This window comes from Macaca fascicularis, chromosome 3 (assembly GCF_037993035.2).
Source record: "Macaca fascicularis isolate 582-1 chromosome 3, T2T-MFA8v1.1".
Taxonomy (NCBI): Eukaryota; Metazoa; Chordata; class Mammalia; order Primates; family Cercopithecidae; genus Macaca; species Macaca fascicularis.
In genome coordinates this window covers 190538662-190563135 of record NC_088377.1, presented here as the reverse complement: position 1 = coordinate 190563135, position 24474 = coordinate 190538662, and the positions used below count along the sequence as shown (strand labels likewise).

The 24474-nt window shown below is 43.6% G+C and overlaps 1 protein-coding gene and 1 long non-coding RNA gene across 14 annotated transcripts in view; one reads left to right on the top strand and one right to left on the bottom strand.

Moving 5' to 3' along the window:
- Positions 1-1214: 1214 nt before the first annotated feature.
- LOC102116746 (uncharacterized) lies at positions 1215-24330 on the bottom strand. Of its 2 annotated transcripts, none has more exons than XR_010585899.2 (3): positions 24198-24330; positions 10256-10357; positions 1215-2949 (listed from the first exon to the last, which is right to left on the bottom strand). It is a non-coding gene; the product is annotated as an uncharacterized lncRNA (long non-coding RNA). The 2 variants fall into 2 exon arrangements; XR_012432986.1 differs by having other exon boundaries at positions 24206-24330.
- Positions 23445-24474, top strand: part of EZH2 (enhancer of zeste 2 polycomb repressive complex 2 subunit) — a 76608-nt gene continuing 75578 nt past the window's right edge. For all 12 annotated transcript variants that reach the window (XM_074036225.1, XM_065542718.1, XM_065542719.1 and 9 more), the window contains exon 1: positions 23445-23721. In XM_074036225.1, coding sequence (XP_073892326.1) covers positions 23651-23721 — 71 coding nt within the window. In that variant the 5' untranslated portion in view covers positions 23445-23650. The remainder of the gene's footprint in view (positions 23722-24474) is intronic.

The window sequence follows — 24474 nt, the reverse complement described above, 5'->3', positions numbered from 1 at the left end:
CTGCTGAACCAGGATCCTGACCTTAGGAGCCCCTTCGTGATATTAATACTCCAGCTCAGACTCAGATGTGGCCAGAGCATGTGGTCCTGATTTGTATCAGGGCACTGGGGACTTATGAATGATCCCCAGATTCAAAGGAAACAGAGCACCCTTAATTACTTCAGTCTTGTAAAAGTCCAGTACCATCTGCTCCAACAGGGAGGTTTCACCAGGAAGACAGTCAGGGAGGGCTGCTTATGCAACAAGTATTTATTAAGTGCCTTCTATGCATGAGGCACAGTGCAGAACGATGGAAATAAAATGGAGAATAGGATCTATGCCATCGGAGGACTCACAGGCCGGAGACTTCTGACCAAGGAGTTCCCATACAACCCAGTTTCTCCATCTGTAAAAGGGGAGATCTACCTCCTTCACATGCTAAACATGAGATTAAATGAATTGAGGCCAGGTGCGGTGGCTCAGGCCTGTGATCCCAGCACTTTGGGAGGCTGAGGTGGGCGGATCACCTGAGGTCAGGAGTTTGAGACCAGTCTGGCCAACATGGTGAAACCCCGTCTTTACTAAAACATAAAAATTAGCTGGGCGTGGTGGCACGCACCTGTAGTCCCAGCTACTCGGGAGGCTGAGGCAGGAGAATTTCTTGAACCTGGGAGGTGGAGGTTGTAGTGAGCAGAGATTGCACCATGCACTCCAGCCTTGGCAACAGAGTAAGACTCTGTCTCAAAAAAAAAAAAGAAAAGAAAAAAAAAAAAGAATTGATATATGTAAAGCAAGCAGTAAACATTTGGCATAGATCCAGTGCTCAGTAGTTGCTGGTTCCCCCTCTGTCTTTTCTCCAGGGTTCTCTCCTGCCTGAGCCGTCTTTGGTTACTCTGAATCTTGCCCACTCTGGTCTGTCCCGCCAGGATAGTTCCACGGACCTTCTGCTGTTGTTTTAACCCAGATACCCTAACAATGCCTGAACTTGTCCTTACAGTGCATCCCACCCTCGTACCAAGACCGCTCACTACAGGGCTGACATTTATTTGGTTAGGAAAGCCATCTGGCTTTAAAATGTGCATATATCTGGGCTGCAACAGTGATTTCAATTTGTAGATTTCACCATGGTTGTGCTATGAAGCAGTGTTCAGGTTTATTAATTTTATATGCGTTGGAGTTTTTGAAATTGTTAGTTCATAGGTATGGTAATAAATTTTCATGAAACGAACTACAAGTTCTGTTATATAGGACATCTTTAATACCACAGTAAAATAGCTTTTAGATTACCAGAGTGTCAGGTTTCTGCTATAAATTTGTGTCGCGAAAGGGAAAAAAGCAAGCATAGATGAAATACAAAAAGAAAAAATAGATGTGAAGTTACTGTAGTTTTGATTATGTTTAGGGGGCAATTTTTACTGTTTTCCCAGGGACCCAGACCTTTCTCCATTCTATGAAGAAGGCCTGTAAAGGTTGGGGTTATCTCAATTCCACTGGTGCTCAGGAGCAACCTAGGCCAGCTGGAGTTGAGCTAGAGGCTGAGCCAGAAGTAAGAGGCCAAAGTAAGGGCTGCAATCGCAGGCAGCCTCCAACAAGCACCTGGTTAGGTAACTGGGCTCAGCCATGGAGGAAATAGGATCTCACAGCCTCTGGGTTGAAACCTTAGCCCAGACCCTCCCAAGATGGAACCCAGCTGAGGTTCTGCTTGTTAATGAGCCCTGTCTGATCTGTGGACCAAGGGTGGAGGAATATTGATGTTTCAGCTTGATGGTTTTCACTGAAATCACATCGATGGCTGTCTGCCCGAGAAAAGGCAGTTTAGGGTGCTCTTTTCTCTTTTGAGTTAATTTTCCCGTCTGCCCCGGGCCAGAATGCCACGGGAGATATTTCATAACTGCTTACAGAATGATTCAGGTCTTCACAAAATCAAAACTATTAATAGTACAAAGTACAGAATTCAGCAGAAAGCAAGAAAAGGAGCCATGGAGAATGTCTGTTGTTAGACAAGAAATGTGAAGAGTTGAACCAGAAGCTTAGATATTTAAAAAAGCACAAAATTGCACATGATACTGCTTTACTGGACTGTCAAGGAAATAAAATGGAAAAGCAAATTCTCCTACTCCAGTCAAAAAAATTATTTTTACATATTTCCCACAATTTTTGTTCTATTCCCTTTATATACTTTTTTGTCTGCCTAAGAATGAATTTTGAATCATCACTCTGCTGCCAGAAATTTGTCTCACATTACCAAGTGTGTCTGCAAAGGAAGGACCCAGATTTCTGCAAGTCATGCCTCAGAATCAATGTCATTACTTCATAATCAAAGTGTGTGCACTATCTGTTTAGCAGACATAATTTGAGACATTGGCAATCTCTGATTTTACTTGTTAGAATATGGAGTTTGGACTTATTTCAGAACTTTGCATTTTCAAAATAGTTTACACTTCTAAAAGTCATCTTACCTTATTTAATAACTTAATATTATCTGCTGCCCTGTCCCCATTTGATAACCTGTGAGGTTATCACTAGATTGTCTCAGATTATAAATTCTTTGTCAGTAGAAATTAGACCCCTGCAGTTTCCTGTATATAGTATTTTGCAATTAGATGTTTGACATTGACAATGCTTTGAAATAGGAACTCAGTCTTTAACTTTTGGTCTTTTTATTTTCAACATAATGAACCATGAAAATAGTGAAAATTCCATTTTTCTTGTTGTATGATTTTAGGCATTGTCATGTCATTTTTTTCAGTTACAAGCTCAGTTACAGAGAGAAGGAATTATACTACCACATATAGAATCAGCAACCAACAGACTCACAACACAACTAACTGGAAAAAGCAGAGCAGAACCCAGGAGCTGTATACTGTGGAAGTCCAGGTTGAAAGACTGAGCTGACTTTAGGCCGGCCTTCTTCATGTAGTCAGTCACCCACAGATGGGTTTCAGGAGCTCTGGACAGCCCCCAAAATTCCTTGTGGGAAAATTTGGGGGTGAATTAGTGTCTGTTGCTTACTCAGATGCTCAAAGAAGCACAGGTATCCCCACTCCCCTCATAAAGGTAAAATCACAATTCTGTGTTGTCTGTTTTCCTGCTTCCATTAGATTGAGAAGGCAAAGTGTTTAAGGGCAGCTAAGGCAACGTGCAGATGATGCTTGGATACCTTAGAGTCATTTCCTCTCTTCTTTCTGCTAACAGAACCCTGACTTTGCTCAGGGCAACAGTGTGCCCAGCCTGAGATCATTCATGACATTTCAAATCATGAAAAGCTCATTCTCTTTCCTTGTAAATATCCCAGCTGCCCTTTAAGCTAGGACATGTGTTGTATGGACATGTGTTCCATGGACATGTGTTGCATGGACATGTGTTGCATGGACATGTGTTGCATTTCTTGCCAATAAGATGCAGAGAAGTCTTCAGGGAGGCTTCTGGAGAGCTTCTGCTTCCTTGATACATGATAAAGTAGGGGCTGACTCAGTCCCTTCCCCTTCTTTCTGCCTTGAATTTGCATGTGATACTTGGAACTACAGCAGCCACCTTGCAACCATGAGCACATGCATGGGGATGATAAGCCAATATGCAAAATGAGAAAACAGAAAGAGCCTGAGTCTAATGAGTTCTTATGAAGCTCGCAGACCAATCCTGATATGGACTTTCTCTGAGTTTCTTGTTAAGTAAAGTGAAAACCATCCTTATGACTTAAGCTATGGTTACTAGAGGGTTTCTGCTACTTGCAGCCAAATGTGGGTCTTAATGGATACAGTGAATAATCTTTTACAGCTTAAAATACAATAAATTGATTCTGTTAAAAAGGGACCACTAGATGATGTTTTCAATTAATTCTGTGAACTACATTATTTTGCTCGTCTTCTAACTATGCCTGCAGGAAGTGCAAGGGAAAAGTCAGGAGTGAACACAGCGATCATCTGCATTTAAATGGTATTCCTCCTGATATAAAAAATAGTGGATTTTATCTTATTTTTGGTCTATAAAACTCAATGAATGGAAATAGTTATATAGGCAGAGACTGCATCTCTACTTCCAGCTGACGTGGACATTGTTTCTATGCTTTTCTGCTCCAAACATTTCTTTTTCTTTTTTTAAAAAAGCTTTAATTTTAGGTTCAGGGGTACAGGTGCAGGTTTGTTATATAGGCAAACTTGTGTCATGGGGGTTTCTTGTACAGATTATTTTATCACTCAAGTTAGTAACCAAACATTTATAACTTGATAACATTCTTGTACTATTTCATCATATTGCCTGCATACAGGTATAAAAGAGCAACCTATTTATTAGGTTTTAAATTTTTTGGCCAGGCACGGTGGCTCTCACCTGTAATCCCAGCACTTTGGGGGGCGAAGGTGGGTGGCTCACTTGAGGTCAGGAGTTCTAGGCCGGCCTGGCTAACATGGTGAAAACCTGTCTCTACCAAAAATACAAAAATTACCCAGGCATTGTAGTGCACGCCTATAGTCGCAGCTGCTTGGGAGGCTAAGGCAGGAGAATCGCTTGAACCTGCGAGGCAGAGGTTGCAGTGAGCCGAGATTGTGCCACTGCACTCCTGCCTGGGAAACAGGGCAAGACTCTGTTTCCAAAAATAAAAATAAAAATAAATAACTTTTTTTGTTTGCATTATATTTTTTATGTATTATAAAAAAGTTGGCTGGGCATGGAGGCTGACATCTGTAATCCCAGCACTTTGGGAGGCTGAGGTGGGAGGATTGATTGAGGCCAGGAGTTTGATACCAGCCTGGGCAACATAACAAGACCCTGCCTCTATGAGAAAAACAAAAAAGAAAAAAAAAAGCCCATTTGGACATGTAAACCACTTGGAATTTTAAAATCAACTTCTGTTGTATTCAAAGATAAACCACTTAAAAATATTGAGGAAGGGCCGGGCGCGGTGGCTCAAGCCTGTAATCCCAGCACTTTGGGAGGCCGAGACGGGTGGATCACAAGGTCAGGAGATCGAGACCATCCTGGCGAACACCGTGAAACCCCGTCTCTACTAAAAAATACAAAAAACTAGCCGGGCGCGGTGGCGGGCGCCTGTAGTCCCAGCTACTCAGGAGGTTGAGGCAGGAGAATGGCGTAAACCTGGGAGGCGGAGCTTGCAGTGAGCTGAGATCCGGCCACTGCACTCCAGCCCAGGCTACAGAGCGAGACTCCGTCTCAAAAAAAAAAAAAAAAAAAAATTGAGGAAGGACAAAGCCACTGAATTAAGTTAGCATATTCTCCTCCAATAAATTTAGTTACATGCATTTCTATAAATTTACATACCACTTCATAAACATTTACGTATATATTTGTCGATTATTACTTTCATTTTTTAGAGGCTGGGGTCTTGCTATGTTGCCCAGGCTGGTCTCAAACTCCTGACCTCAAATGATCCTCCTACCTCAGTCTCCCAATGTGCTGGGATTACAGACATGAGTTACTGTGGCCAGCCAGATTATTACTTTTTTAAAAACAGCTTTATCTATAGTATACCAAAGGTGACATGTTTGGCTATTTATCAGTTAGTACTGCTGTGTAACAAACCCCTCCAAAACTTAGTAGTTTAAACAGCAAAGGTGTTATCACTCATGACTGAGGTCAGTTGGTCTAGCCTGGGCTTGACTGGGCATGACTCCACACTGAAGGTTGGTTCCAGGCCTGTCTCACTCTTCTTGGACCAGCAGGCTGGCTGGGACTTGTTTTTCTTATGGCAATGGCAAGGCTGTGAGAGGGTAAGAGGACAAGCCAAATGTGCAGATGCATTTCAAGCCTTTGCTTGTATCACGTCCCCTGACATGTCATTGGCTAAACTGAGTCATACGGCCAAGCCCAGCATTCATAGTGTGAGGAAATAGACCTGACTGCTGGGTGGGAGGGACTGCAAAGTTACACGGCCACGTTCACAGGAAGATCCAAGGGAGAACAGGTGAAAACTAGAATGCAGTGTGGGGGAGGAAACACTGGTAACAAAGGCCAGCTTCTGACATTGTTCCAAGTCAGTTTTTAGAAACTGACAGAGCTAAGAGTTAAAGAAACTAAGGAAAGAGAGATGCCTGGTACTCCTGCCACAGAATATAAAATTCTTCATACTGAACATGTTTAGGCAATGCTTAGAAGAATTACCTTGACAATGCTTTTAAAAAGATCACCATTCACTACTATTGTACTCACGTCTCTTTCTAGAGTGAGCCTAGTATTTCTATGTAATAAAAAAATTGTTTTGTCATTGTTTTGTTGTTTTGCCTTTCTGTATGCTGGAATTGTACAGATATTGTTTTTATAAAATCCATGTATTTTTTTTTTTTTTGGCAGAGCTTTTTGCTCTTATTGCCCAAGCTAGAGTGCAATGGCACGATCTCGGCTCACCACAACCTCTGCCTCCCAGGTTCAAGTGATTCTCCTGCCTCAGCCTCCTGAGTAGCTGGGATTACAAGCATGTGCCACTGTGCCTGGCTAATTCTGTATTTTTAGTAGAGACAGGGTTTTTCCATGTTGTTCAGGCTGGTCTCGAACTCCTGACCTCAGGTGATCCACCCGCCTCAGCCTCCTAAAGCACTGGGAATACAGGCGTGAGCTACCACGCCCGGCCACAGTATGTTAATGACCAATTTTTTTTTTTTTTTTTTTTGAGATGGAGTCTCGCTCTGTTACCCAGGCTGGAGTATAGTGGCGCAATCTCGGTTCACTGCAACCTCTGCCTCCCAGGTTCAAGTGATTACCTGCCTCAGCCTCCTGAGTAGCTGGGACAACAGGTGCCACCACACCTGGCTAATTTTTTGTATTTTTAGTAGAGACGGGGTTTCACCATGTTAGACAGGATTGTCTTGATCTCCTGACCTCAGGTGATCCGCCTGCCTTGGCCTCCCAAAGTGTTGCGATTACAGGCGTGAGCCACTGCACTCCGCCATGATCAATATTTTTAACAATTAGGAGCCAAAATAACAGCAGTGTTCTTCACATGCAGTATCTCATATTAATCTTCACAGCAACTCTATGAAGTAGGAATTATGTATTATTATGTATTATATTATTTCTGTTTTACAGATGAATTGAATCTTAGGTTAAGTAACCCGCTAAAGATCACTTAACAGTCAGGATTCAAACTTAGTTCATCTTGGGTGGGTTGGGTGGCTCATGCTTGTAAACCCAGCACTTTGGAGGCTCAGGCAGGAGGATTGCTTGAGCCCAGGAGTTTGAGGCCAGCCTGGGAAACATAGCAAGACCTCATCTTTGTTAAAAAAAAAAAAAGAAAGAAAAGAAAATGAATTTTGATCATCTAATTTCGGATTAGGACCCACATGCTTAATAGGACACACACTGCTTCTTGTATCCCCTGCGTGAAAACAGTGCCCATGCTTTTGTTGTTCTAGTGCAATCTGGCACATGAAACCACAACCAAACTGAGACCATGAAATATACATGCTGTAAAATAAAATAAGTTATGCATCTCTCTTTTATCATATTGGGTATCGTATCACACCTGTAGTCCCAGCTATTTGGGAGGCTGAGGTGGAAGGATCACTTGAGCCCAGGAGTTTCAGGCTGCAGTGAGTTATGATCACATCACTGCACTCCAGCATGGGCGAGAGGGCCAGACCCTGCCTCTTAAAAAAAAAAATCATTATTACAACTCTTTTTCAGTGTTGGAATACAGAAAACAGCCCATCTAGATTGATTTTGAGCACTCTGTCCTGCAGATCTTGGTTGATTGTTGGAAGAATGCATTTTATGGAACACATGTTAATTTTCTAAGGTTCTGAGCTCTCTTATTTACCAGGGCTAGCAATATCACTGGCCTCATTGGCTTCTCAAACCAGTCTGGCCTGGGCTAGCCACGCCCACGGTGGACCGGTGATTTGAACTCTTGTTCCATGTGCCCTGCCACCCTGTTTTGGCAGGTCCCAGCCCCAGGACCCCTTTCCCCGTTGCTCAGGACCACAGAGGAGTGTATAGGCAGCTGAGTCCCCACTGCTGCTTTAAAACGTCTATTTTTTTCCTCTCTCATTCTTGATCATGTTCTGCCTACTTTTCTGAAACCTGGTGTTAACACACAGAGCAACATTTGAAGAAACTTCTCAGAACTCAAATCCAGAATTAACCATTTAGCCTTCAGCCCCACTCTTTGTTTGCTCATGGATCTGACTGAACAAAAGTAATCACTAGGTTTTTAAATGTTTTCAAGAGTCATGAATGATTGCCTTTTTGAATTGTTTTAAGCTATAAAAATTAACTCCTTTAAAAAGGGTATTCTTAGCAAAGACTTGGAACCAACCCAAATGTCCATCAATGATAGACTGGATTAAGAAAATGTGGCACATATACACCATGGAATACTATGCAGCCATAAAAAGGGATGAGTTCATGTCCTTTGTAGGGACATGGATGAAACTGGAAACCATCATTCTCAGCAAACTATTGCAAGGACAGAAAACCAAACATTGCATGTTCTCACTCATAGGTGGGAATTGAACAATGAGAACACTTGGACACGGGAAGGGGAACATCACACACCAGGGCCTGTCGTGGGGTGAGGGGAGGGGGAGGATAGCACTGGGAGATATACCTAATGTAAATGACGAGTTAATGGGTACAGCACACCAACATGGCACGTGTATACATATGTAACAAACCTGCACATTGTGCACATGTACTCTAGAACTTAAAGTATACTAAAAAAAATAATAAAAAGGGTATTTTTTTTTTTTTTTTTTTTGAGACGGAGTCTCACTCTGTCACCCAGGCTGGAGTGCAGTGGCCGGATCTCAGCTCACTGCAAGCTCCGCCTCCCGGGTTCACGCCATTCTCCTGCCTCAGCCTCCCGAGTAGCTGGGACTACAGGCGCCCGCCACCATGCCCGGCTAATTTTTTGTATTTTTAGTAGAGACAGGGTTTCACGGTGTTAGCCAGGATAGTCTCGATCTCCTGACCTCGTGATCCGCCCGTTTCGGCCTCCCGAAGTGCTGGGATTACAGGCTTGAGCCACCGCGCCCAGCCAAAAAGGGTATTCTTAAAAATACTTTTGATATAAATGGTAACAGTAGAACACATCCATTTAACCTAAGAGTTTTCATGTACCAGCAAGTCAACAATTATTCATTCAACTAGCATGTGATTTTTTTCTTCTTTAACAAGAGTGGTATGGTTTTGTGGGTGCTTTGGGGATGGCTAATAAAAATGAGAGGGCATACCTGGTTGATCCTGACAGTAGCAAAAGAATAATAAATTTTAAAAAGAAATAGGAGGATTGTCAAGGCCCTCTGCTGGGGTGGGTAGGGGAGGGAATTCAAATTTTTGAGTAACTGACAATGGCACAAGCACTGCCCACTCAGAATGGACACTGGTCATAAACAGCCTGTGTGGCCGTATTGGTGTCACCTTAACATTAGATGGGTCGACCTTCCTTTGGTGCCAGCACTAACTGGTTTCCAGCTCCATCACCCCAGCTCTGGCTATAAACTTCTGTTAGGCACTTTTTTTTTTTTTTTTCTTTTTTTCAGACGGAGTCTCACTCTGTTGCCCAGGCTGGAGTGCAGTGGCACGATCTAGGCTCACTGCAAGCTCTGCCTCCCGGGTTCACGCTATTCTCCTGCCTCAGCCTCCCTAGTAGCTGGGACTACAGGCACCCGCCACCACACCCGCCTAATTTTTTTGTATTTTGTTTTTTAGTAGGGATAGGGTTTCACTGTTAGCCAGGATGATCTCGATCTCCTGACCTCGTGATCCGCCCGCATCGGCCTCCCAAAGTGCTGGGATTACAGGCGTGAGCTACCGCACCTGGCTGGCACTTTTGTGAACAAACCCTACTGTCGAAAGGAAAGGATTTGTCACCATTTGGGAGGTTCAGTTCCTGAAGGCAATTTCAAAATATTTTCAAAGAGATTTTGAGCATTTACTAGAAAAAGTTACCTCTTCTCAAAGTGTGCTGCTGATTTGAGAACAGAAATTCCGGCATATTTAGCCAAGGATGTGCATTATTATTTTTATTTTTTGAGACAGTCTCACTCTGTCACCAAGGCTGGAGTGCAGTGGCACAATCTCAGCTCATTGCAACCTCCACCTCCCAGGCTCCAATGATTCTTCTGCCTCAGCCTCCTGAGTAACTGGGACTACAGGTGCCTGCCACCATGCCCAGCTAATTTTTGTATTTTTAGTAAAGATGGGGTTTTGCCATGTTGGCCATGCTAGTCTCGAACTCCTGCCTCAGCCACCCGAAGTGCTGGGATTACAGGCATGAGCCACCACGCCCCACCGAGAATGTGCATTGTTATTTTGTCATACTTACTGGTAATTGGTATATTTAGTGGTGGCTTCCATGAAGTGACTATCATTTTATTGCAATGTCAAGTCAGGTGGCAGTGTCTGACTTAGTTGGAGAACCTTAAACCTAGTGAGAAAAGGAGGTTACTATTAGAGCGGTAGGTGCATAAGTATCACACTGTAAAGGAGAACGAGTTCGATTTGGAAAGAGCAACCAGATATCCCAGTTTGACAACCAGCAGTAAGGAGCACCGTGCTGTTTGCCTTCTGCATGTTGGTCACTAGATGAATGGAGTCCATACGAACAGAAACAGGTTCCCGAAACAGAACTGTCCTGAGCTCACTCTGTCTCAGTGCTGCTTCTGCCCTCCATGCTTGAGGTATTTTTTTCATAGTGAATTTTCAAGTTTAGAAGGTCTCTCAAAATGGAGCTGAGTAAAGAGGACTCGGGAAGTAGGCTGGCTCTAGGTCTTGTAAATATGGTAAGAGAATTCCACCAAGGAGAGAGAGGATTTCTCTGATTTTTCTTTATTACACTTTCTTGTATTATCTAAATGGTTTTTTGTTTTTGTTTTGAGACGGAGTTTCACACTGTTGCCCAGGCTGGAGTGCAATGGCACTATCTCCACTCACTGTGACCTCTGCCTCCCAGGTTCAAGCAATTCTCCTGCCTCAGCCTCCAAGTAGCGGGATTACAGGTGCCTACCACCACGCCAGGCTATTTTTTTTTTTTTTTGTATTTTTAGTAGAGACGGGGTTTCACTATGTTGGCCAGGCTGGTCTTGAACTCCTGACCTCATGATCTACCTGCCTCGGCCTCCTAAAGTGCTGGGATTACAGGCGTGAGCCACCATGCCTGGCTATCTAAATGTTTTATAATAAATAGACATTTTATAACCTAAAATGTGGCATTTTAAAATGTTATGGTCTGTAACAATTAATGAACAAGTACATTGTGCAGTTTTACTTTTAAAAATTATAGAAGCAATGCACACATTCTTATTGTAAGAGTCAGGGCAAGCCATAATGGCACAGAGCTGAATGGGAAGGTTCCCTCTTCACTGTCCTCTTGCTTCCTTGCCCAGAGGTGACACGGTTTTGTGCACATCCTTCCAGTCCCTTTCTATGTATTTTTCTTTGTATATATGTGCATGTGTCCTTCTTATATTTAAATAAATGTGGTAATACTATATATACTGTTTTATAAATTACAATTTCCATTTTATACCACATCTTAGAGATATTTTAGTATCAGTATATACAGATTTACCTTATACTTTTTGTTCAAAAATTTAAAAAATATTCATTTAATCTCAATAGCTGCATAGTATTTACTAAATATATATACACACATAATATAGCTGTACCATAATGTTTTTTTTTTTTTTGAGACGGAGTCTCACTCTGTCACCCAGGCTGGAGTGCTATGGCGCAATCTCGGCTCACTGCAAGCTCTGGTTCCCGGGTTCACACCATTCTCCTGCCTCAGGCTCCCAAGAAGCTGGGACTACAGGCGCCTGCCACCACGCCCGGCTAATTTTTTGTATTCTTTAGTAGAGACGGGGTTTCACCATATTAGCCAGGATAGTCTCGATCTCCTGACCTCGTGATCCACTCGCCTCAGCCTCTCAAAGTGCTGGGATTACAGGCGTGAGCCACCGCGCCCGGCAGCTGTACCATAATTTATATACATCCTGAATTATAGATATCAATTACATCCCGAATGATGGACATGAAGCCCTTTCCTGTTTTTTTCTATTATAAACAATGTTTTATATAGTGACTATCCTTATCCTTATGTGCATGTAGGATACGTTTTGTTGGAAAGGTTATCTAGCCATGGAGTCTCCAGCTCAGAGTGCGCGCACAAATTCAATAATAGCAAACACTGCCCAACTGGCTTCCTAAACACCGTGTCACTTTACACCCTCCACATGGATGAGTTCTGTTTCCTCAGATCCTAGCATTTTGCTGACATCATTTCTTGAAAAACAGCAAATTTATCAGGTGCGTTTGTCAGATTTCTTGAATGTGCATGTCTTCCTTTTATAAACATGTTTTAAAATCACACGGAGGCTGTGTGCAGTGGCTCACGCCTGTAATCCCAGCACTTTGGGAGGCTGAGGCAGGCGGATCACTTGAGGTCAGGACTTCGAAACCAGCCTGGCCAACATGGTGAAACCCTGTCTCTACTAAAAAATATAAAAATTAGCCGGGCATGATGGTGTGTGCCTGCAATCCTAGCTACTCAGGAGGCTGAGGCAGGAGGATCGCTTGAATCCAGAAGGCAGAGGTTGCAGTGAGCAGAGATGGCGCCACTGTACTCCAGCCTGGGTGACAGAGTGAGACTCCATCTCAAAAAAAAAAAAAAAAAAAAAAAAATCACATCACATGGAAATGTCACTTTTCAAATCTGAAAGCAAAGACACCAAAATGGTAAAAGTGGTTCTACTTGGGAGATGGGCTGTAAACAATTTTCATTTCTTTTATAATCTGAAAAAAAGGACAGTTAATGAAAAACAAGAATGTTAACATTCAAACATAGATGTTATCAGAAAAAAACAAAAAACAAAAAACCAGTGGTTATAAAAAAAAAAAGAGAGAGAAAGGGAGAAAGAGAAAGATACCAAATAAGTCCCTGTGCATTTAGCCATTGAATTAGAATTGGAGAACTGGTTTGTTTATACTGCAAAGTAATGCTAGCTTGGGCTTTCAGGACACAAAAAGCATTTATTCAGGATAGACATTTGAGTAGATCCTTTAATATGTTATGAAAACACATATAATTATTACAATTTGAAAATATGATTTAATACTTTAGAAAAAAATTAATAATTTATTTCCTGCTAGGATCCAGCCTACTTTAAAAGAACAGTGGTTTGTAAAACAATGTAAGGTGTGCCATATAAGAAAACTATAGGCAAAACGAATGTCTTTTTACTGAGAAGTTTCTGCCAGTTCATTAACTATTATACACTATTTTATCAGTCATAAGATACAAAATATTGAGCAACTGATAATTCTTTTAAGATTATCCTAGGATAATCCTTGTATGACTGTATTCACAAGTGAGTTTATAAGGTCAATTTCCTGTGCAATATTCTAAGTTCAGTGATTTTTTTTCCAAAAATTTCACAGGTCAGATTATGTATGACAACACTGAAAGTCAACCAGCTCTATCACTTGATATATTGCCCTTAGTTTAAAATGGCTGTTTTTAAAAACATATGGCTCCCAGCTGAAGTTTTATCGCTGCTGTTTTTCTTCCCAGAAGATTCTATACCAATTTGATAAATTTTATCAGTGGGAAAATATTTTCTCCTCAAATTAGGAATGAATTTGTGCAATTGGAGATGTTTCTCATATGTAAAATATTCAATCAGAACATGTTCTTTTAATGTCAGGAATGTCTTTAGCCAGCAATTATTAGTATACCAAGAATTGTAAAGCAACATGTCAATAGACTGTCATGGAAGTTTTACAAAACTAGAGTTGCCTTGTCTTTCCAGTTGGTGTCTTGGGCCAACAGGCCAGGTATCAGCAGGAAGTGTGTGCTACAGTACTCTGCCTGCCGGCCCACGTGTCTAGGACACAAGGTGACAACAGAACTTTGCAGCTCAAACTCACCAAGGACATGCAAGAGTTTGAGGAGGGCATCACCCTGAATTGGGAACAGTGGATAAGATCAAGTTCAGGATCTTGTTGACAGAAAGATCTTTTATCCAGTAACCCCATTCCCATCAGGAATGCCTGTCAGAAATCTCACTGATTTCTGTCCTGGTTTCAGGTTCCAGGTCACACATGCTGCCTTGAGGTCCTAGGCAATGATGACTCTAGGGGTAAGGGAGTTAACTGCCCCGCCAATCATGGAAGTGGGCTGCTGAAGGCACCCAGCTCACTCTGGTCTTGGGAGCGGGTCTAGGTTGTCCCGTCGCTGACCTGGCCACCTTCTTACCTTGGCATAGTTAACTATTCCTCTGCTCCAAATCCTACATCCCTTCCTTGCTTTCCTCTTGCTTGCTTTCTTGAGGAATTCTCTACATTCCATGACCTCCAACCCCCCATCTTTATTCCTGTAGCTGGGACTACAGGGCATAAAACAAAATAAGCACTAAGTAAATGTCTTTTGAATGAATAAATGAAGGGTCAGGTACGGCCTAGATTTTTCAACATTTTTGCAAACATTTCAAACTGTTTTACTTTTGTCTAATTATATATATATATATATATATTTTTTTGGATAATAAGTTCTTTAAACTAGTTACCAAGTCAAGTAATTCTGAACTGTTATCAGTAGACATTGCAGAGAATGCAAGAAGTGCTTTTAGTTGAAACACGCTGGAAATCAGTGAAAAAGAAACTGGGTTCATTCTATCCAGATTGTATATATTTTCAGATAATCTGAACACTTCATTTACTTCTTGACCTTTGCGTTTTCAGCCTAAAGATCAATCCCTTGTCTTCATTTAATGGAATCTCTTCTCTTTTCCCTCCCTAACTCCTACCTCACTCTCTCTCAATCTTTTTAGGTGCAGTGATCAAACATGCTTGTAGTATTTACTTTTGTGGATACCTCTAATTTTTTTTTTTTTTTTGAAGTTTGATCATGGCTCACTGCAGTCTCAACCTCCTGGGCTCAAATTATCCTCCCACGTCAGCCTCCCACGCAGCTGGTATTACAGGCACAGCCTAGCACGCCCTGCTAATTTTTATATTTTTTGTACAAATGGAGTTTCACCATGTTGCCCATGCTGGTCTCAAACTCCTAAGCTCAGGTGACCTACCCACCTTAGCCTCCCAAAGTGCTGGGATTACAGGTGCAAGCTACCACGTCTGGACTGTTAAGAAACTTAGATAAACAAGATCATATGATAAATATTGTCTTCTTTCACTTAACATTTTATTTATCAGATTCATTCACACTGTTGTATGTAGCTGTAGATTCTTTGCATAATTGTAGAATATACCATTATGTAAATTAACCACAATTTATTCGTTCTACTTTTGATGGGCATTTGGATAGTTTCCAGTTTGTGAGAATTACGAACTTTTTTGTACATGTTGTTTGGTAAATGTATATACAAACAAACATATACTTGCTAGAGCTACACCTAGAAGAATGGCTACGGTATGGGGTATTCCATATTTGTTCAAGTTTCATAGATATTATCTCTTCTCAAATTTCCAAAGTGGCTGTACCAACTTGCACTTCTATTAGCAGTGCACAAAAATTTTCATTGCTTCATATCCTTACCTACATTTGGTATTTTCTGTATTTTTTCATTGTAGCCATTGGGTAGGTATATAGTGGTATTCCATTACGGTTTTATTTGCATGTCTCTGATAACTAATGAAACTGGGCACCTTTTTATGTTTATTGGACATCTATGTATCCACTTTTTTGGGTGCCAGTTTATTAAGGGTCTCTCCCCTTTGGCCATTTCCTAACATTTTCTTTTTCAAATCGTCTTGTGGTTTACATGATCTGGATGACAAGTGTTTTGTTAGGTAAGTGTATTGTGAATTTCTCCTATTCTTTGGCCTGCCGTTTGAATATCCTAATGGTGTCTTCTGACAAACAGAAGTTCTTAAATTTAATACAGATCAATATATGATCAATTGGTCAAGATATCACTTATTTCCTTTATGGTGTCTTGTCCTGTTGCCCATGCTGGAGTGCATGGTGCGATCTAGGCTCACTGCAACCTCTGCCTCCCGGGTTCAAGAGATTCTTGTACTTCAGCCTCCCGAGTAGCTGGGATTATAGGTGCCCACCACCATGCCTGGCTAATTTTTGTATTTTTAGTAGAGACGAGGTTTCACCACATTGGACAGACTGGTCTTGAACTCGCAACCTCAGGTAATCCATCCGCTTTGGCCTCCCAAAGTGCTGAGACTGTAGGTGTGAGCCACTGCACCCAGCCGTTTATGGTGAGCAGAGTTTTGATTCTGTTTAAGAACTTTTTGACTATTCCAAAATCATTCCTTGTTTTCTTTCACATTTAGATCAGCAGCTCATCTGGTTTGAGGCAGGGGTCAAGATCCACCACCCGCCCACCGCCCCCCCACCGTAAGGATGGCCAGTTGACCCAAAACCAATGATTGAAAAGATGATGCTTTCCCAACTGCACTGAAAAGCCACCTTTGTTATAAACCATATAGGTATGAGTCTGTTTCTGGACTCTGTTTCCCATTGGTCTATTTGTCGATCTTTGGGGCAGTATCGCTGTCTTAATCACAACAGCTTTAAAAAGCTATGTTTTGGCCAGGCACGGTGGCTCACGCCTATAATCGCAGCACTCTGGGAGGCCAAGGCGGCGAATCACCTGAGGTCAGGAGTACCAGACCAGCCTGGCCAACATGGTGAAACCCTGTCTCACTAAAAATACAAAAATTAGCTGGGTGTGGTGGCAGGCGCCACCTATCTGGGAGGCTGAGGCAGGAGAAACGCTTGAACCCAAGAGGCACAGGTTGCAGTGAGCCAAGACCATGCCATTGCACTCCAGCCTGGGCAACAAGAGTGAAACTCCATTTCTAAAATAAAATAAAAAGCCAGGTTTTTATATTTGGTAGTAAAGTTGCCCAGTTTCATTCTTAATTCTCTTGGCTCTTTTCGGCCTTTTGCATTTTGCGTGTATTTTAGAATCAACTTGTCAATTTCCACACACAACACAGATGCAAATGCATTCACAAATCCTGTTGGGATTTTGATTGGCATTGTGGTGAATCTGTGCATCTTCCAAATCATAAAAATGACATTCTATTTAGGGCTTTAAAGAAGTTTTCCTCAATATTGTTTTGTAATATTTTGTGCATAGGTCTTACACATCTTTCATCAGATGACTAGATATTTGATATTTTCCCAAAGATAAATGGTACATATCACTTTAAAAGTTTAATTTCCTCTTTACTGTTAGTACAAAGAAATGGATTTTTTGTATACTAGGTTTGTATCCAGTCACCTTGTTAACTTCCATTAATTCTAATACTTGAAGATTATTTATACAACTGTGTGGTTTTGTTTCCAAGTCTTATCCTTTCCTAAAACCATTTTTTTTTTGGAGGCCGTCTTGCTCTTTTGCCCAGGCTAGAGTGCAATGGCTTGATCCCAGTTCATTGCAACCTCTGCTGCCCAAGTTCAAGCAATTTCTCGTACCTCAGCCTCTTGAGTAACTGGGACCATAGGCATGCACCACCACACCTGGCTAATTTTTGTGTTTTTAGTAGAGACAGTGTCTCACCACGTTGCCCAGGCTGGTCTTGAATTCCTGCGCTCAGGCAATCAGCCCACCTCAGCCTCCCAAAGTGCTGGGATTACAGGCGTGACCCACCACGCCCAGACTTAAAAAAAAAAAAAAAAAAAAAAAAATTAAAATAAAAAAGGTGGGGTCTTGTTTTGTTGCCCAAACTGAAGAGTAGTGGCTATTCACAGGCACAATCCCACTGGTAGTGATCAGTACAGGAGTTATGACCTGGTCCATTTCCAACCTGAGTCAATTCACCCCTCTTTAGGCAACCTCGTGGTCTCTAGTTCCTGGAAGTTCACCATACTGATGCTCAACTTGGTGCAGACACCTGATCAACACAGCCCACTACAGCTCAGCACTCCTGGGCTCAAGTGATCCTCTACGTCCTCTCTTTGTACAGTATTTTTCACTCTTTATTTATCTTCTTCTTTGTTATAGCCCAGAATAATGGTAAGATTAATCAGTTCTTTGCTTCCCCAAATCCTCAATAGTCTTTTACAAGACAGGTGTCACATCTGGAAAATGATAGTCTACCCAGGGGTTGTTTGTAAGCATATTTTGGCCAAGTACTCCTCAGTTTCACACTTGAATTTGTTTAAAACAGCCAGGTAATTTCTAGGTAGTCTAAAGACTAAATCTATTTTAGTCTACTCATTTTGTTTGATCAAATTTCTTTCTCAAAAGTCTTAAAATGGTAACATCTTGATCAGTTTAGCTGAAACTGTGTTTGGGAAAGTGAATAAGATGATATGGCTGGAACTTACAGTGGTGGAAGTATGAGATAAAGCTGAAATAGCATCTTGTTACAGCCAGATTAAGGGATACGGGAGCTGGGAGGTCACGATCTCCTCATTATGTAATTTTGGGGATGACATCCCATTCCTTTTGTGGCCATATCCTATTAGAAGCAAGTCACTTTGGGAGGCCGAGGTGGGCGGATCACAAGGTCAGGAGATCGAGACCATGGTGAAACCCCGTCTCTACTAAAAATACAAAAAATTAGCCGGGCACGGTGGCAGGCGCCTGTAGTCCCAGCTACTCAGGAGGCTGAGGTAGGAGAATGGCGTGAACCCGGGAGGCAGAGCTTGCAGTGAGCCGAGATCGCGCCACTGCACTCCAGCCTGGGCGACAGAGTGAGACTCCGTCTCAAAAAAGAAAGAAAGAAAAAAAAAAAAAAAGAAGCAAGTCACTAGGTCTAGCCCACAACAAGGGAGAAGATTACACATGGCAGTGAATACCAGGAGGTGGTATTAATAATACGGAAGTACTGGCCGGGTATGGTGGCTCACGCCTGTAATCCCAGCACTTTGGGAGGCCAAGGCAGGTGGATCACCTGACGTCAGGAGTTTGAGACCAGCCTGGCCAACATGGTGAAACCCCATCTCTACTAAAATTACAAAAATGAGCCAGACATGGTGGCGCATGCCTGTAATCCCAGCTACTCAGGAGGGTGAGGTAGAACTGCTTGAGACCGAGGTTGCAGTGAGCCAAGATCGTGCCATCACACTCCAGCCTGGCCAACAGAGTGAGACTCTCTCTCTAAGACAAAAATAAAAATAAAACCAAAAAGGAACATTTTAGAGGCTGGCTACCACACCTTCCTCGGGTTTTCTAGAGGTGACTATTTCAACCTGTTTTGAAAAGGATCAGGTTAATTTCAATCACAACCAAAAATTATGTTATCTTTATTAAGGTTTCTCGACATGCCACACATCTCCTGGCCCCATCCTGGGGTGTGTTCCAGGCTGTAGTACAATGCCACTCTGGTTCTTCATGAGAGCTCATCCCTTCTCAGGCTCCCTGTGTTGAGAATTGATACTCCTTATATGCAATCTTTCTTGTATCCTATATCCAATCTGTCAGGAAATTCCACTGCTTATACCTTCAAAATACATCCAGACTCTATTTCCCACCAGCTCACTGTTACCACTTTGGTCTCAGCCACAATCATTTCTTCCCTGGCTTATTACAACGGACTCATCACTGTCCTCTCTGATTTGGCCCCGGCTCCGCTTCAGGCTCCTTTCAACACAGGAGCTAAAATGATCTTGTTTAAATGATCATATCACCTTTTTGCTCAAAATCCTCTCATTTTGTAAAAGATAAAGACCTAACTATGGTCCACAAGGAGCTGAAAAATCTGCTTGTGCCTCCTACATTCTTCAACATCATTTCCTACTTTTCTTCCCCTTCCCGTCCTATAGCACATCAGCCATGCTTCTGCCGCGGGCCCAGGCACTGACTGGCCCTTCTCTCTGCCTAGAACAGTCTTCTCTCAGTAAATTCTCCCTCAGCTCCTTTAAGTTTTTCTTCATATGTCACCTTCAAAATGAGGGCTTCCCTAACCAAGTGGTTTTTAAAAAATTATTTTATTCCAAGGCTGGAGTGCAGTGGTGCCATTTCACTGCAACCTCTGCCTCCCAGGCTCAAGCGATCCTCCCACCTCAGCCTCCACACTAGCTGGGACTATAGGCACTTGCTACCATGACCGGCTAAGTTTTGTATTTTTGGAAGAGATGAAGCTTCGCTATGTTGCTCAGGCTGATCTAGAACTTGTGAACTCAAGTAATCCTCCATCTCAGTCCCCAAAGTGCTGGGATTACACGCGTGAACCACCTCACGTTCAGCCCCAAGCTGTTTTAAAATTACAGCATTTGCACCCAAAACTTCCCTCTTCCCATGCCTTTTTTTTTTTTTTTTTTTTTTGAGACGGAGTCTGCTCTGTTGCCCAGGCTGGAGTGCAGTGGCGCGATCTCGGCTCACTGCAAGCTCCGCCTCCCGGGTTCACGCCATTTTCCTGCCTCAGCCTCATGAGCAGCTGGGACTACAGGCGCCCGCCACCACGCCGGGCTAAGTTTTTCTATTTTTAGTAGAGATGGGGTTTCACCATGTTAGCCAGGATGGTCTCGATCTCCTGACCTCGTGATCCATCCACCTCGGCCTCCAAAAGTGCTGGGATTACAGGCCTGAGCCACTGTGCCCAGCCGCCCATGCCTTCTTATTTATTTATTTATTTTTTTGAGACAGAGTCTCGCGCTGTTGCCCAGGCTGGAGTGCAGCGGCGCGATCTCAGCTCACTGCAAGCTCCGCCTCCCGGGTTCACGCCATTTTCCTGCCTCAGCCTCCTGAGTAGCTGGGACTACATGCCCCCGCCACCGCGCCCGGCTAATTTCTTGTATTTTTAGTAGAGACGGGGTTTCACCGTGGTCTGGATCTCCTGACCTAGTGATCCGCCCGCCTCAGCCTCCCAAAGTGCTGGGATTACAGGCGTGAGCCACCGCGCCCGGCCTGCCTTATTTTTATTACCACCTCATGTTCGGTATAATTATCATTCAGAGTAAGCACTCCACAAATGAGTGCTGAATAACGTGTGGAAAGTAAATCCCATTTTTGGGGTTGAAAGGGAGGTTCTGAGAAGTCAAGGGATGCAAAGGGAAGTTCTGCGATGTTAACAGCCTTAACGTGGCACTTCATCTTCTCCAGCTCCCCCAGGACAACCCTGAGGATCAGCTGTGTGCCGGGAGACCTAGGCCCTGGGGTTACAACAGTGAAAAAGGTAGTGCTACTTCCTGACTTTGGGGCTTAAGTGTTTTTGGTTTCATCTTGTAACTTTAATACTGAATTTTTGTTGTTCACACAAGGCAGAACAATCTTTACACAGAAATGAAAAAGCTTGGTGATCCTCAACCTCCATGTCCACCTTTGCGTTTAGCCTGGCTTTCTGCTTCATCTACACCCCTTGAGTAACTGGCATTTACACACACACTTGCTCATATGTTTACTATTCATTACACATATTAAACATATTTTTTCCCATTGAAATAGTCACAGAGGTCTGTACAATGGGCTTGTATATTTTCTTGCTTTCCTGGGTTAGACATCTTCAGACTTTTTTTTTTTTTTTTTTGTAGCAAAAGCAAAATACTTCTTCCCCCTCCTAACTTTGCTGTATTTGTCATATACGGAAAGGAGTCGCAAGACACCATACAAACCCCACATAAAATGAAATCCTTCTGGACTATTTTCAAATTATCCCTTTTCTGCCATTACTGTGGCCTAAACTACCTTGCTTAAATGGATAATATCATTAAGAAAATACTGTGATCCACTGGCATCCCTTACCCTAGCCTTCATATTACATTAAATCTGTTATATATATATTTAATATCATCCCACCTAGCTCTTTAATGGTTAGAGTCCAACCGACACACTCTTCTCGGTGGGAATGGTCGTTCTATAAAGTTCTTTTTACATGTTTCTGTTTTTTCCTAACATTCAGTTGGTGCCAATAATCATATTTTGTCCAATCACTTTTTTTTTAGAGACAGGGTCTCATCCTGTTGCTCAGGCTGGAGCGCAGTGATGCCATCATAGCTCACCGTAACCTTGAGATCCTGAGCTCAAGCAGTCCCCTCCCTCGGCCTCGGGGGCAGTTGGGACCATAGGTACTTCCGTGCCACCACACCCATTTATTTTTAAAGTTTTTTTGTAGAGATGGGGTCTTGCTATGTTGCCCAGGCTGGTCTTGGAGCTTCCCACCTTGACTTCCGAAAGTGCTGGGATTACAGGTGTGAACCACTAAGCCTGGCCTGGAACATCTTGATCCATCCATCCCTTGATTCTAAACGTCTAACAATTTATATGACATTTCACACCATGTTGCATATATTTATATACTGCTTTGATTTGCTTTATGGTAGTCTCTAATTTCATTGATCTTCCTCTTAAAAAATGTCGTTTTACTATTTAATATTATAGGACTGATAAGTTCAGTAATTTGATAAGCAACTTAGGGATAAGTAGTTAATTTCTGAGGTTTAAGTTGCTGGTTTTAAAAAATTGCAAACTGCTGGCCTAGATAGATGCATTTTATCTTGGAAAATGAATGTATTGGTGACTGTAAGTAATGACAGCTATAATTCGTTACGTTATTTTACAGTCACATCTCAGTTGCATAACTTACTTTTTGCAGTCTTATCATTGATTCACAAGATAATTTTGCTTTTATCTGAGCACATGATTGCTTGTTTCTCCTTATCTTTTAGCTTCCCTTCATATATACTTTCCAACATTGGCGTGGTTCAGAATATATGTGAGGAATGGAATGGTGATTTAGGAAAGGCGGGAAAATTATGGGCTAAATCACCTGATGAAAAATTATGGCCCGGCGCGGTGGCTCACGCCTGTAATCCCAGCACTTTGGGAGGCTGAGACGCGTGGATCACAAGGTCAGGAAATCGAGACCACCCTGGCTAACATGGTGAAACCCCGTCTCTACTAAAAACACAAAAAATTAGCCGGGCGTGGTGGCGGGCACCTGTGGTCCCAGCTACCCTGGGAGGCTGAGGCAGAATGGTGTGAACCCGGGAGGCGGAACTTGCAGTGAGCCGAGATGGCGCTGCTGCACTCCAGCCTGGGCGACAGTGTGAGACCATCTCAAAAAAAAAAAAAAAAAAAAGAAAAATAAAAATTAAAATTCTAGCTAGTTATTAAAATCATTAAAAAGATTTCTTCAGATTTTTACCCCAACATCATAGGTGGCCTTTTTTCAGTGTCCAGTCTGAACTATCAATATGGAATCTCAGTTTACAGGACAATGGTATTTTACCCCATAGGTACATCCTAGTAAAAATAAATTCGGGATACTCTTAACTGCATTGTCACATGAAGCAATAGGAGAGATTGTATCCTAAGCAGAAGCCCCCTAATTCCTGAGTTGAGGCAGGTTGACCCCCCCATAACTAAGATCATTGTTTAATCACTAAAAAATATTGCAAATATCCTTACACTTTGCAGAGGCGGCAAGTGAACAGCGCTCATCTTAATAAACGATTTTTAACACTGACACTTGCTTGGCACTACAAACACTGGAAGGGTCTGAAATGGCAGTAATGTCACCCTTTCACAGGTTTCTAGGGCGATAAGCACTGCGAGCTCAGCCAAAGTCCAGCGGTGGAGGCGGGGGGCGGGGGGCGGGGCGGGAAGTGGCCGAGGCAGCAGCAGGCAACATCAACGGGACCCGGGCCGGGCGCTGTGGCTCACGCCTGTAATCCCAGCACTTCGGGAGGCCGAGGCGGGCGGATCACCTGCAGTCGGGAGTTCGAGACCAGCCTGACCAACACGGAGAAACCCCGTCTCTACTAAAAATACAAAATTGCCGGGCGTAGTGGCGCATGCTTGTAATCCCCGCTACCCGGGAGGCTGAGGCAGGAGAATCTCTTGAACACGGAAGGCGGAGGTGGCGGTGAGTTGAGATCGCGCCATTGCACTCCAGCCTGGGCAACAAGAGCGAAACTCCGTCTCAGAGGGAAAAAAAAAAAAAGAAGTAACGGGGCCGGCGGCAGCGCGCGGGCCGGGCGAGCGTCTCCCCGCAAAGGCCGCGCCGCAGCAGAGCCGACCTCCGGGGCCCGTGCCCTCCCCTCCCTGGGCACCGCCAGGAGAGGCCAGCTCGGGCCTCGGCACCGCGCGCGGGGAAACGAGCGCGGCGGTTAAAACCGTTACCACCCCCGAGTTTTGAACTGGTTCAAACTTGGCTTCCAGTCCCCGCCTCGCCCCTCCCCTCCCCTCCCCTCCCCCGCCCGGGAACTCCGCGGCGCCGGTTCCCGCCAAGAGCAGCCGGCGCGTCGTCCCGCCCTTCGGCCCGTTCCCGCCACCCATCCTCCCCGCCTCCCGTTCGCGGTGGGCTCCGGGCCCCCGCGATGTCTCCCGGTCCCCGCCTGCCTGCACACCGCCTTCCTGAGAGGCGCCGTGTGTTCAGCGAAAGAACAAAGAGACGGCGGCAGCGCTTCCACAAGGCCAGTCGCGTCGCTTCAAGCGAGCCCCGCCACCGCCCGCGCGCGCACGCGCCACCACCGCCCGCCCGCGAGCCCTGAGCGCACTCTGCGTGGGGCTGGCTCGGCGCCTCCGAGCCCGGCGGGCCCTGTGATTGGACGGGCGCCCGCCTAGCGTCCCGCCAATCGGGGCGGTGCTTGATTGGGTTGGGGGGGCCAAATAAAAG